This window comes from Thermobia domestica, chromosome 4 (genome assembly GCF_964235325.1).
Source record: "Thermobia domestica chromosome 4, izTheDome1.hap1.1, whole genome shotgun sequence".
Lineage (NCBI taxonomy): Eukaryota > Metazoa > Arthropoda > Insecta > Zygentoma > Lepismatidae > Thermobia > Thermobia domestica.
The window spans coordinates 171,190,305-171,206,299 of NC_137457.1; the positions used below are offsets into that span (position 1 = coordinate 171,190,305).

At 34.7% G+C, this 15,995-nt stretch overlaps 1 protein-coding gene across 3 annotated transcripts in view; it reads right to left on the reverse strand.

Moving 5' to 3' along the window:
- Positions 1-15,995, reverse strand: part of LOC145683397 (hemolymph lipopolysaccharide-binding protein-like) — a 215,165-nt gene that overhangs the window by 72,732 nt on the left and 126,438 nt on the right. For all 3 annotated transcript variants that reach the window (XM_081754727.1, XM_081754729.1, XM_081754728.1), the window contains exon 3: positions 14,969-15,229. In XM_081754727.1, coding sequence (XP_081610853.1) covers positions 14,969-15,229 — 261 coding nt within the window. The remainder of the gene's footprint in view (positions 1-14,968; positions 15,230-15,995) is intronic.

Here is a 15,995-nt window from a genome sequence, read left to right on the forward strand (position 1 = left end):
TGAAATATTAATAAATTTAGTTAATGAATGTTAGATTTCACTTGAAAAATGATGAATTAATTAAGAAACAAAAAAGGTTTACAACTTAGAATTGTTCTTTCTCTGGTTCCCTTCGAGATGAGCTGCTGCTTGCTATATTCACAGGATAATGTGGTCCTCTTGGAGGGTCCTGTGTCTTCTAAGGCGGGAATCCAGATATGTTGGTTCCCCAGGCCAGTTGAATTTTCCGGTGTGGTTATGCCGAATGGTTGATTTGTACTGGAGTGAAACCTACTCCAAATGCGGACTGACGCAAATTAGTTTCAGGAAGATGTTCGTTTTCGTTGTATACGAGTCCAGGGAGCTGCCTCCTTCCAAGAAAATAGTGTTTTTGTCTTAGTGGTTGTCGTGTCAGATGAATGCGGTCTACCACTACTGCTTAATCTTAAACTCTAGAGCACTGGAACCATCGCACTGCTGAACACCAAAAATGCGTTTGTACTGTAGCGCCCCGATCGGATTGGGGGCGTCTTTTCTTTCTGCCGTTGGTTCATGATCTCTAGTTCGACTCTAGTATACAGTAACACAATGTTGCAGAGAAATGAAACGTAGATAAGAACTTGATTGTAGTAGAGATTTATTGGTTGAATAAGTTGCACAGTAAAAAAATAAATATTTACAAGAAAATGCACAGACTGATTGAACGCAGACTCACTAAAAGGAATACGAGAATGGTAAAACGTTTGACAGGCTAAGTCTAACTAGACACAACCGCAGGTGACAGACTGGGCCTTTTCCAATGAAGTGAAATTACGAAATTCAGGGTGAAGAGAAGGATGAAGAAAGTGTCCTCTTCTGGGGTTTAAGTCTTTCCCATTTGAATATCATTGACGTTAGTCTGATGCGAGAGTCCAGTGTTCGTACATCACATGATTTTAATACATGACATTACCATCTTTCTGCATTAACTTTGACAAATAAATTTAAGAACATTGCACTTCTTATCTCTGATGATTCCACAATGCCTTCACATCCATCGGTCAATAATCTTAACCATACATACATCTAGTGTCGTGGTTTCTCCATAATCCGACTGTTACTCTATAATGCGACATTTCCTTATTATTTAATGAGTATATTACATTCTCTGATGCCTCTGTCATGCAAGTTATTGACATTAGTGAACTTGTTTACATGTAATGTACAGATCAATTATTAGTGGATTAAGAAAATGAAAAAAGATCAAAATGAAAGAAGAAGATGATACACAAAAAGATAGGTAAAGGAGCCAAGGTACGACACGTGTTTTAGAAATGGGAATAAAGATAGAGACCGTAAATGGAAATGTACATTCAAGATGTAGAAGTACATGAAAATTGAGATTTAGTTATCAACACAAGCCACGACTCTTTCGTCTTGACCGCGGGATGCAGTACACACTACCCTTTTGCCCAATCAATTTAAAGTTAGGATTGGGCTTCTTAATTTAATTGCACTTAGCCAAAGACGACACGGACGTAAGCGAACGATTGTACTTTTCTTTCTTTGTATTCTAATGAGAAAAATAATTAAGAAATTGGCAGAAACTTCATAAAATAGACATCCAGGCACGTAGCCAAGGGGGGTCCAGGTGGTCTGGAGCCCCATTCGAGACCATAAATGAAAAAATAAGGAAGGATGAAACAAAATGAAATGAGAAAAAGAAGGATCAGCGTTAAAAATTTTAAAAAAATAAAAAACTACAGGAAGCTTTTGTTTACTCTTCCTCATGAGAAGATTTGTATTATTTGCAATACATGGTAGCGAGGTGAGCAAGATATCCTGCAAGAGTCAGGGAATTTGAAATTTCTAGAAAAGTTACAGAATTCTCAGAATTTCTGCTACTAGTCAGTAAGATTTCAAGCTTCCAAATGCATAGTGCCGTTGAATAACAGCGTGGACATATTTTATCATATTTTTTGGTTATCGCATTCTTGCAGTATCAAACATGTTATTTCAAAAACAATTTTGTACTGTCCCTTTAACCTGTCATTTCGAACCGACTGTAGTTGGCGGAATAATAAAAACAAAAAATTATGTGGAAAGAAAGTTCTATTAGCATTTGATTCGACAGAGAAAGGAACGCAGATATTGTAAAATATTTTACAAGACATTATTCAAATACTTTTACTTTTTATAATAGTGAATATGTAGTTTTTATTAAATATAATAGTTGAGGACATAATAAAAGGAAAATTGTTATATTTAAATACACAGAGGAAGGGCGTAAATGTTGTAAAATCTTTTTCAATGTGTTTATTATTATTATTTTACTCGAGATTTCTTCATAGTTTGTTATTAAAATACTTACCAAGATATCCTAATTTTATTGTCCTAACAAACCAATATATGTTGATAGTAAAGTAGTTAGATTGATGAAGCTCCTGGGCCTTTAGAATTTCATGTCACGTCCCCGCGTTACGAAATCCTTGCTAAACGAACCAATATATATTCCAGTAAAATAGTTTAGAGTGATCGAGCCCCTGGTGTGATGACCACAGTATTTCATGTCACGGACCCCCCCTTCACGAATTACTGGCTACGTGCCTGAGACATCGATGATCTTTTTCCTTTTATTACCTGCCAACACATTGAGAAAAGATGTTTCGTACATTAATGTTTGTGTCTAAAATCATAGCGATCTTTTGCAAAGAGAAATAACTTACCGCGACGCGTTCTCGAATTTGTTCAACATTAGATGGGAGAAACTGAAATCCCGACCACTGCTGCTCAAGTGATCGTGTGATTCTAAATATTTTGCAAGTGCCTTCGGTTTCGAGGACGTTAAAATGTCGTGGGATGGATTTTTTAGAATTCCTTAATCTTAAATTGTATGATTTGTCGTGTGGTGTGTGCAGACAAGAACGTTTTAAATATAGTCTCTTTCGATCGACAAATATGGATCCGGTCCCAGTCTCTTCTCTATAGTTTCGAAATAAATTGTGTGGAATTATTCTACACTAAATTTGACGGTAGTTTAATACAGTATTCCTTCCATAATCAGGCCCTTGCCCTGTCCCCATGCGCCCTCCGAAACATTACGTTATAAAGCACAGATGTTGTTTTACAAGAAATTCTTTCAGTTGTTATTGGTAAAGAACATGTGTAGGGTACAGAGTTCCTTTACGAAAGTCGCCTTTGCGAAACCACACCAAAGATAAACGATTTTATTTATTCTTCTCTAGCACAGCTCTGTGCAATGAATACATATTGTTGCTCTTATTAAAGAACCTCTGAAGGGTACAGTCCGAACGTTACGTGAGGTACTCTTACGAAAGTACATCCAACTTAAACTTTCATTTATTCTTATGAATAGCACAGTTCTGTACAATAAATATATACTGCTGCACTTGATAGACAACCCTGAAATATACAGTGCGCACTGCGAAACATCATACTACAGATAACTGTTTTTTTTTGTTCTGTATTATAAATTCCTATAATGGCTATTGATAAAGAACTTGCGAAAAGTACAGTGCACCATGATAAAAGGCGGCCTCCTAAATATCACATTATAAATATTTTTTTCAATTCTTCTGTCTACCAGATTTGTATTATACGTTCATACAATCGCTATTACCAGAGAACAGGTAAAGAATACAATCACTTTTCAAAAATATCTATAAAGCCACTAAACAATTAACAAGATCAAATTGGCAAGATAAAATATAAGTTTTTTGTGCTGCTACTCATTTACTGTCAAAAAACTGTCAGAAGCTAAGTGCAATCTATATAGCGCTAAGTGCAATCTATATACAATTCATGTTTTCTTAAAAGCTCTTTATTTACAAATTTGTTTGCTCCTGTGTATTTTAGAGAAGTGGTCGAATAGTAATCAGTGTCTATTTTATTTCTAAATTATAGCTATATTGATTTATTGGTATACATTTACTTGCATTTTTTTGACAAAAAATTACAAGAACTCAAAAGTGTTTCTGTAGCAAAGACGTTTTTGCAGTATAACTATTTACGTTTCTAAACACATTTTGTGGTTTTAATATATAAAATGTCATATATATATATATATATATATATATATATATATATATATATATATATATATATATCTATTATATAAAAGAGAACGCACAAATCCTTTGTTCCCTCATCACGCTAATACGGCTGAACCAATTTCTTTTATTTTTGGGGGGTTATTAGGATTTGGACCCTAGATGGTTTTTATCATATCACTTTAATTTTTAATTACCAGTGTCTTGAGATAATTGACCATTCAAGTGTCCATAACGTACAAATCCTTTGTTAGTTCATCATAGGTAAAAATAAACGTATTTATATGCAACCCGCATGACCGTGTCACTCGGCGGGTTAACATAAATGACAGGCGATATAATGTTAAGATTTACTGCAATCTTCTATGGTTTTTATCATATCACTTGAAAGCGAAAAAGTAAAAATTATCTAAGTAACAAAGTTTATTGCGTTCCGGGGTGACCGCAGCGAAGCGGGGTGAACGCTGCTAGTATATATATATATAAGGTGTAAATTACTGTATCAAATACCAGGAGGTGACACCGAGATAAAACTAAATGTATAGACCAATTTGGGTATAAACATGCTTGTTTTCAGCGCTTTGATTACCTGAAAATGTGTAGAAAAAGCCATAACTAAAGAACAAAATGTCGAATCGAAGTCGTTTAAAAGAGAATTGCCATTATTTTCAGTTGTAGATAATATTAGAGTACAATCGGAAATAGTGAATTTCGGCGCAGGGGTGACTCCCAAAGAAACTGGACAAGACATGTTCCTTAGAGGATGTTTTTCAAAATTTGAGTCAAGGAACTGAACAACGATCAAGTACATTTCAACTATGAAAAATAATAGTACATCGTTCAAGTTAGAAGAACACTTAGAATTCGAAAGACAGATACACATGATCTACTTTGTCTCAGTACAAAATAAACTATGGGAAGAATAATTTAAATGAAAAGAAGTGTTTAACGTATCAAAATTATACCTTCTAGGCTAATGTAGACGGATGGTAAATAAACAGCTTCCTGTCTAACTTACGAGTATATGAGGATGGAAAAAATGATAAGCACGCGTAAAACTTTAATCAGCTTTGCCGATGTCATATTTCTAATGCTGTCGACGGTGGACAATAGCACACTGTGAAGTGTTATTTCTCACATCTGTCTAGTGTACACATAGTATAATCATAGTACAAGGTATCTTTGAGTATTTTACAGCTATCGTACTTTGTACGAAACAGAATAAATAGGTAGTTTGGAACTGAATTTCTTTGCATCAGTGCTACACTCGCAAAAGTTTGTGCTTCGTCGAGTTTCATTGCTTCTGTGTACGGAAATATTATATTCCACTGGAATGCTTATTACGAGGAGGAGCTGCTTACTTTCACCTGCTACTTACTTTTACCTTCAATACAACTCCTTACTTTCACCCAAATTATTCACATATATGTGGAAATAACTTTTACCATGTGTAGAATCCCTTGTACTCTTCATCATACATGCTCTTTCCGCGACTGTGTCTGAACAGTCATTATAAACCTACTCTGGGTGGAAGTTACTGTTTTCCATTTTCACACACTCTAAATTGGACAGGAAGTCGATCATTTATCATCCGTTACCACTAGTCTAGACGACATAAATGTGACACGTTAAAGATTTCTTTTCATTTAAATTCTCATTCCCAGGCTTTGTTCTGTGTTGATACATAATAAATGAATCACACATGTGTATATCTCATTCTTTCGAATTCTAAGTGTTCTAATTTAAACGATGTACTATTATTTTGGTTTGTGGGAATGTTGTACTTGATTATTATTGATTTTGCTCATTCAGCGTTTGACAAAATACTCGAAGTAATACTCCAGTTTTTTTTTGTATTTACCTTGGCACCGCCACTGCACAACATCCGATTGAACACTAATGTTATCTACGACTATAAATAATGGACAATCTGTTTTGCACGATTTTGATCCGACATTTTGTTCTCGAATATTATCTTTCTCCTTTTCTCCGAAAATTTTCAGATGGTTATGGGTTCGAGTCATTTTCACACCCAGGTTGTTTTCTCGGGGACAGTAATCACTGCAATACGTTTACTACATCAATTAAGTTAAACTATAAATACATGGGGTTTGGTGAAGGTAGGGAGGTTACTTTCAGTGTAGATTGTTCTGTTTCTAGAAATGTCGGTGTACTTCTATTCCGTTCAATTACCTGCCACTATTGTTACTGCCTGTAATACCATGTGCCACGTTTCTCATTACTAACAACGTTGACCGGCATGGCAAAGAAATTTTAGATGTTGGTCATCGCAATGAGCAGGCGTCTTGTCAGATGTGTCCATGAGTTTCCTCGCTGTTCTTCCACTGTAGAGCGTATTTTCATTTCCACCTCTCTTTTCATATTTATTTAATCATTTTAAGAAGCAACACAGTGAAACATTAATTTGTTTCAAACATATCTGAAACAACAAGTTACCAATTCCTCTCAAGATAAGATACCAATGCTTTCCTCCCTTTCTATTACACAGCCACTATTTTTGCTTTCATTTTTCATCATCTCCCATATGTTGTAAGCAGTTGTTGTTCGCTACGTTGGAGGAGAAAAAGGGGTACATAGCAACTCAGTGTTAGTGTTTTGTCATATGGCAAGGAGTCCCACTTTAGATCTTCGAGCAGGTGAGTTTCTGGTGAATGACATTGTATTTATTGTTTTTATTTTCGTTTTACTTTACAAAGATACTTCCATTTTCTCGCAAATGCTCATTGGATCAATTCTTCCAGAATCATTATTTATTGTTAATGTATATCTCCATTAGCACACAGATCATGATTGTGGATCATGAACCTGTATATGTAATGATATTTAATTTCCTTTTATCAAGTACATTCATCCCCTAGGCGCCGCTATGACTCAGTAGTAGAGCGTTCACCTCTGGTGCATTGGGTCCCTGGTTCGATCCCAGTTCGCAAAGTGAACCTTATGGTGGACAACCTCCGTGGGTTATCTCGGGGTTCTCCTGTTTCCTATCCCTTTATTCATTCCAACATTTCATTCATTTATCATCATGTCTCTTTTAGTCTAGCCGACATACCCGTGTAACGTAAAGCTCAAAGATTTCATTTCATTCTTACATTAAGCCCCACTGTAGTTATGGACCACGCACAACCCACGAAAAATCAATGACGGAGAATTTGAGAGATGAATCCACAGAAAAAAAGAAGCGAAAAATGTTATATGAACATTGGGTGAATGCGGTTAAGTTTGGACGCTACAAGTATCTGAAATACCACTTTCGAGGCAACAGTTTGCAATATTGCAAGGACGGAGATAAAATACGAATGCCAAAGATATTAAAGAAAACGACATCCGAAGAATCCAATTATGTATAAGTGATGGCGAAACAGTAGAAGGACCCTCAAAGAAAGTGAATGAAACGCGGAGAAAAGTGAACAATTTACACTGAAAAGCTATAGGAGAGGGTGTTACATGGAACATGGAGCAACAATATTTAATGAACAAAGGCAATAATGGCTATGCAGTACGGACACTATTCGAAGTATAATGAAGAAATACAGTATCTTTGAAAAGGAGAGAAATAGGAATGTGGGGTCAAAAGATATAAAAGGAAACTCCATCCGAAGAATCCAATTATGTACACATACTGAGGAAAAGTGGCGGCGCACGTTAGCTATAAACAAGTTGTTAAACACTTTTTAATGATGGAACGTGCAGATCGTACAAAACACACATGGAAAATAAGACCCAGTGTACAGTATAAACAAGAGGTATTGTACTTACCGCGGTCAACATAATGCCGTCCTACATCAGGTGTTCAATTATATTCTCCAAGACAGACAGTTATACGATGTCGTAATAATTCTCTGACTAGTGTCAAAACGCTGGCGTTTGCCGTAGTGTACCAAATGCAGCTCATATACACCAGCGAGGATCTTCAACGTCATTCATGGGTCGTGTATGCAGGAGACTCTTCACATAACCCCAGAGGAAAAATCAAGGGTCGAGTGAACGTAGGGTCATGGTCGTCTGCTACCACGCCCTATCCACCTACGTGGAATTTTTCGTTCGCAAATGTACGAACGGTGTGGCATGAATGGATGTCATCAGGCATAAACCACATACACTGTCGTGTCCTCAGTGGCACGTCTTCAAGAAGAATAGGTAGGCCCTTGATAAGAAACTGGAGATCGACATTACTTGCGTGCAATCGCTGTGGTAAGAAGTGTGGATCCACAACGTTCTCGACAATAACACCAGCCAAAACATGCATCTGAATAACCCTGTTGATGCTTCGTCTCCACAGTTGCATGCGTGTAGTTGGGTGTCCACCGATGGTTATTGTGGACATTCGTGATACAATCCCGTGTGAAAAATGCCTCATCCGAGATAAATATCTGTGTTGGAAGAACTGGTGATGCACGGCGCTGGTGGTATAACGAACGACGGAACGTTCTTAGTCACCATCGTTCGTTATACGTTGTATGCTCTAAGATCATTTTTTACAAGATGTTTAGCACGAGTTGATGCGAAACATGTTCCTGCCTTGCCATTCGTTGGATTCGATGGATACTCGGGTTCCGGATAATTTGTAGGATGTACACAGCTATGTTAGGGAGGAATGACCCAGTATCCTGTAATTGCTGATGAATGCGAATAAACATCCCCTGTCCTGCAATTTGTCGATCTGTGTATAATCTGCGTGCTTCTTCCGCAAATTAATACAACATATGCATACTCCCTATTTCATCACTAGTGTACACTACCCTATTCATCGTGGTGCATTAAACATAGCATTTGGCCGTCCCACGCTTGTCAACATCAAAATTGTTTCACATGACACAACATACACCACTTTCACATACACACAGTCACTACTGTGCTGTAGAGTTGAGCAAAAACATGTTTGTGCTGTTACTGTGATTGCCCCATTCACTACGAATGAACTGTGCGCGCTCCTCTGCACCTTCAACGCAAAGCTTTCGGTACACGAATTTTCTACATTGTCTATGGATAAGCTGTATAACCCGACGTTTTCACGCACCTGGTTCCACCTACTGTAGCTATGAGCCTTGTCATCGCACACTAAGCAGTACAGCAACAGTTGTATTCTTTGTCTTCCGATAGTTTCCAAGTAGTTTTGTTCACCAACTTCAGCTTTTCTCTCCATTTCATTCGCTTTCTTTGTGCTCTCTTGTGAAACCACTGTTCCGCAGTATGTGTGCATAGTTGGATTCTTCAGATTCGGTTTCCCTTCAAATCTTCTCACTCAACATTTTTATTTCTCTCCGTTACACAGATACTGTATTCCTACAAACCATTTCCAATACAGTCCGTACAGCATAGCCATTGTTGCCTTTCTTCATTAATATTTTTTTCTTCCATGTTCCATGTAACATCCCTTCCTACAGTTCTTATTATTAAAAAGGTTTATTTTCTTCTCGTTTAATTCACTTTCTTTGTACCCGTTCTGCCGCAGCCACTGTTTCGCCATCACTTTTGCATAAGTTAATTCTTCGGATATGATTTCCTCTGATATCTTTTGACCCGACATTCTTATCGCCTCCGTTCTTGCGATATTCCAAATTGCCGCCTCGAAAGGTGACACTAAACACGCCTCTAGTGTCCAAGCGAAGCACCATTCATGTAATGTTCATTAACATTTTTTGTCTTTATCTGAAGATTCAGCTCCCAAATTTTCCGTCATTGGTGTATGTCGACCCTATATATATATATATATATATATATATATATATATATATATATATATATATATACGTAATCACGTATGAATTGTTGCCCTTTCGGTAGACCTGTCTACCACATTCATTACTACCCCAGCTCATAGTTCTTTCCATTAATTCGCACCATATTCTATTAGATAAAACATAAATTACTAATTCATATACAGCAATTAACATTTATCTTTTAAATTAAATATACTCTTTGTTTGTTAAATTACTAGCTGCAATAGACGGTGTTGCAGGCGAAGAATATTTTTGAATTTTAAAAATATATTTGAGATTAGTTTTTCCCATTCGATTACGTATTTGAATCGAAATGAAATTGCAGGAACGCGTTTCAGGCAGGAGCAAATGAATAAACTTACCGCTGACAAAGAGTAAGGGCTTGGACTTTAATGCTATCGGAAGTGTCGTTTTTAAAATCAATAACCCCGGAAACTATTGAATAGACACACATATACTGTATTTCAATTAGAAATTTTAATTTCACCCCCTGTTTAAACCTCCATACCAGTAGAGATAAACTTTGATGTGAACGATATCGCATGTATCACAATTCATACCAGTGACATCAAAAACTATGGATTTGACTTTAATATGGTTCATTTTCGATTATTTTCACATGTTCCTGTATTCCCCAAGATAGTGCTAGATGTGATAGAGGTATCGAGTAACGGCGGGAGTTGTGCTTCTCGTCTTTCACGTTGAGTGATAGATTTACGTCTTATATAGATTCGCAGCTCAAAGGCACTCTGAAATCCATATTATCTCACATCGTGAGATATTCTTCTTTTGCGTTATTTCTAAACCACTTTTCTCTCTTTGAATTCCCACCTAACTTTTAAGATACACAAAGCTCCTAAAAAGTAATTTCTTCCTGATTGGAGGATGCAAAGGTACTGTACCATACAACCCTTATGGAACTACGGTAGTTGTAGAAATCAGTCCATTGCAACGGCAGTTATTACCTAAAGCGTAAGAGCGCTGACTTACGAACTCAAGGATTGCGAGTTCGAATCTAGACCAATTAAAATGATTTTCTTCTGAATTAATTTTTAAAATGGTAAATGTCTATCTTCACTTTATGTCGTAATACTGAATGGAGATTTTGGTTGCGAAAATGCGTATACTAAATCATAAGAAAAGAAAGAAAATTTCAAGATAACTTTTGCAATCTTAATTATATTTTCATATACCTACTACGTTTCTAAACCATCAGACTTCTAGATCACCTTTCGCTCTCTTACGTCCCTCAACTTATTTCTACAGTATCTTAGTGAATCAGATGCACGTATATTACATATGTCGTATCTCTTTCTATTCTCTCTACATCACATCTGGAGATGAACCTTTCGAAAATATGCTACAGAAAAGATTTTAAAAACTAAGACGATCTACGCTATCAGTAATACATGTTGTGGTGTTTAACTTACCATATAAAAGATTAAATGGAAATATGAAAATACGAATTTTTTAGAGATGACAGTGCTCTCCTGCTTTAAATCTGACCTTTTACTCCCTATACCTACGTTAATTCACTAGTCAAAATAAAAGTTCTTCAAAATTAATAACAATTTCTTACGCAAACTTTCCTTCCTTGTAATACTTTGCGACAATGTTAATGCACTTTTGGCGATAACGATGCATAAGCGGTATTGACTACAAGTTTGTAATTATATGATACTGGACATTGTTCTTAATATATCCTGAAGGATGTTGAACGTTTTGAATATTATGAATTTGAGGACCAACGTAACATCACTTTTATTTTTAGGAAAGAGACGATTATGTTATGTTGTGCTAAAACAATTATATTGGGTTTTCTTTTTACGAACACATATATATGTTGTGTGTTGTGTTGTGTTGTTTTGAAATAATTACGTTGTATTCTCTTTTTATGCATTCATACGTGACACATTAAATTTAAAAGAATTCCAATGCTTGGTCTTTCTGTAATGTTATTTTAAAAATTCCATCACTTGGATTTCTAAACTTTACAGGGTCATGCATTTGCCAAATTTCTCTATTTTAAATATTTGTAAAAATTAATATTCCTTTACATTTTAATATAGTTCATGTTTTATTGATTTGATTTTTAAAGGATTTCTTTTTACTCTGAGATATTGTAATGTGTGATATTCTTTACATTTTGATAAATATAGTACTATTTTCCAGAGTGAGTATGTTGTATTGATTAAAATTATTGATATGAGTATTGTATTTGTTCATCTTAGTGTTAAAGAATACTCTCAATTGGCCACTCGAAAATTACATGGTATCCCTTTTTTACATAGCTTTTAAAGTTCATATATTATTGTTTACTACCACATCTATTTGAGGAAATTATACTTTTCTTATATTTTGTTTTTACGTATATCAGAAACAAAATCAGTTACCTTTTAATATAGATAAAACTGTCGATTTTATCACTATTACCCGAATTATTGCCATTCTTTATTAACGCTTCAAAAACTTAAATTAATATTGTGAAGAAATTGAAATTGTCTATGCATTAAGATACCTTATATTTGTTATATAGAAAATTCATTTTGCAAAATTTGGCTCTACCTTCATTATGAATTATTGGAATTACTAAGCCTCGTAAATATTGAATGTAAGATGCATAATATTGTTCTCTACTTTATTTATATATTTCATGTGTATTAAAACAGCAATAAACGGTATGTAATTGTTATCTAACTTGATGTTTATGTATATTTACAAGATAGGCATGCAGCTATTACGCTAACCATGAAAGCCTAACCTTTAACATAATTTAGCATTATCTTTTTAAATACTATTCAATAATATTAAGCTTTTTAAAAATAATTATTGCTCACAAAATCTGCCTGTAAGTTCTTTCGTATTAATCCTTCTATTTTTTAATTTATTTGATTTGAAGGTATGGTCTGATTAGTTATAACAACAAGTTTAACAACTTAGTGCGTAGGCCATTTCAAAAACCTTTAGATTTACTTATTCAAAGAAAATCAACAATTTTATGTTTATGTTTATATGTTTCTATATTTCTTTTACATATTTTCTAGATTTTCTTGTTTATACTTTGTATTTTCTCCAAGTTTCGTACCAAATAGTCAGAATGTATTATAGTATTCCTAAACGAATTCTTGTGTTATTTAGAATCACTTATAAATCTGTTTAATATACACTTTTTTCAAATTCTGATTAAGAATAACGTTCAACTTTCTACGACAGAAGACTTTACACTTCTACAAGTTTAGTAATGATTAATATGAAATTTTCGGTACTACTCCTAAACGTCCTTGTTATGTAATTGTTTTCCTTGATCTATTTTTAAATTATTGGGTTTATTAACTGAATACCGAGACAAACGCTTTCTTAAAATTAAAACCATGAAATGTAATAATACAATCACTGCAATATTAACACCAATCTCGCTTTGGGATTTTTTTATGCATTAACAAATAATATTATGCTTTTTGCATGAATTCCATGAAAATTATGACGGTGTTGAACTGAAAATTATACTTACTTTATGCCTTGTTTTTGGACGTCTTTATATGATTTTATATAAAGCATTTTGACAGCCGCTAATTGTTATGGTAAAATTATACAAATATCATTGTATCAAGCAAGTAGATTAATGGTATCATGTACCATGTAAAGATTATATATTTTAACTTAAATAACACGTTAATGGTTGTAATTTGTAAACTTAGAGACACTTGAGATCAGATGGAATACGATGCCTTCACTACAGAAAAACGCATCCACTACCTTCATCTTCCGATACAATGGTTAATTATCTCATAAAAAAGCTCTCAGATCTTATTACAGAAGTAAGAGGTATTCATGCTTTATCACCCAGAATCAATGGCGTATTTAAATAATAACCAGTCCTCTATATTCATTCTTTTACAAATGTTAACGTTAAATTCCCGGCATATGTTTGTGCATGTAGGAATACATATTAGAAACAATCGAGTATAGCTCGTCGTATGTGATATAGAAACTTCAAAATGTATCATCTCTATTAGGGGTATTACCTTTTAAACATGTTATGCGCCAACACTTACGAAAATGGTAATTTAAATATCTGTTATACTTGATGACGCTGATCACAAAGGGATAAATATCAGTTCAGAGGGTGCTCGGGATGCATTCCGTAGTTAGGTTACTTACGTTTACTGGAGTATAAAAGTTGATACAATTAAAATTTTGAACATATTGATAATAGAAAACAATAACCCAAGACTTTGGTGATCAACACTTCTGTGATACGAGGATTACCAATTCGAAATACCAGACAATATATAATTCCCATGTTGACAACAAAATACAAATGCGTGTGGGTCATTGTTCATCCTTGTCTACAAGCAATGTATTCCCTAAGATGTCCTTTCTAAAAATTTCATATGCAGCAGCTTATCTCTAAAATTAAGTAATAATCACGAATGCCGTAACAAACAGTGATTATACACTTTTGTGCCTTCATTATACATAAACAAGACCAATGTTTTAAAATTAGAGAAGCTTTTTTTTTTATCTGACCGTATCAGGCTTTTCCAGCCATCTGCGATCCGTGTTGTATTTAAAACAGTGCGTACTAAAGTGTGATGGTTTATTTCGTATTTTTCAATATTGCATCTTCACACCATGTGTGTATCTCAATATAACTTGCCGTAGATTGCTATTCTCTAAAAATCCTATTTGAGACTCAGACTGTTGCTCACCCATCCTACATTGTTCTAAGTGACAACTGGCTTAAATACAATTGCTGGTATGAAAATGTTTACTTCCTTTCTATCAGTGTACTTTCCATTGATGTGATTTTCATTTTTTGTTTTTAATTTGTTTTCATACTGGAGTATTTTGGCACACTTGCTTTTGACTATCTTCTTTCTGTCAGTAATGCAGTGCAGTACTAGCCACGTATTTTTTCTTTGGAAGAAATAGATTTTAGATTTTACGCTAATATCATATACTTTCTCCTCTGAGCAAAAAGTTTCATAAGATTGTCGCGTAGGAAGGACATACCGTTAATAGTAGATCACCGATATTTTGCTGCTGAAGTCGAGACTAACTACTTGTGACGTAGATACATAATGTGTATATTTATGATCGGTATTTTCATATTTTGGAAATTTAAAAAGGATATATAAAGCTAGGATAGTTAAAATATAGATAAATTGAAAATTTGAAGTTAAATTTCCTTACCAAATATTGTAACAAATTCATCTCCCTGTCTATAAAAACCAAGAAAAGCCCATACGCCGCATGTGTTGATTTTATGGATGTCCCACTCTGCCCTAAACATGTTCAGTAAAATAACTGCTTCTTGTTCCGAGTTGATGATAGCTAAATGGCCACCTTCGTCTTCACAAGTGGCCGCAGCGTCGTCATAAACTTTCTTATTCGTGTTGAATTTGTAATATCCAATTCCAGGGTAAAATTTGTAGTCCTTAGGTGGCATTGGAACTAAGAGTGGATAACATTATTTTGTATCAGTGAAGGTGTTGAAAAGAACTTACGTTCATAGTTAATAAAAATGCCATGAAATAATAATTAAATAATAATTATAACTATGAGACTTCAATATTAGATACTAATAGTCAGTAAATTAAATATTTGGGATAAAATGACTTTTATTTTAAATTTAGTGCTTTATTAGTGCGCTTAATATTTATTTCCAGGAGATCTCTTGTTCGACATTTTAACCAGTGATGATTTTCATTTCTAGATAGTAATCTGAATTTCTAGGCTATAACTATACTAGAATCGTCCAGAAGTGAGCAGTGGGGTAACTAGACAGTTTTGAATCCGGAAAAGTCGAACTTCACACTTAGGAAAAGGAAATTGACGATTTACAAAATTGCATTAAAGATGCATGTGAGCAGTTACAAAAGACACCGGGGATGATAAAATGCATTGGAAACTTACGTGTAGCACGTTCTATAGATGTTGAAGTAGTGCTCTTTGAACATTTGTAGGTACGTTTATTTTAGCACGTATGACCTATTAGTTTTTTTGTGCTGATCTGTGTAAGATGCTACGTTACAAATACAGCATGTTGTTGCGAACTTTGTCTGTTATGTGGCACAACTAGTTAGGCCTGTTCTCATTTCTACCCTCTCTCTGCAAGTTTCTCTCTGGTATACCACTCTCCAAAGCCCCCTGGGATTAAGCAACCACAATAAGTGTCCTATACTTTGACTCTAATCGTACATGTGTGTGCAATTGTGCC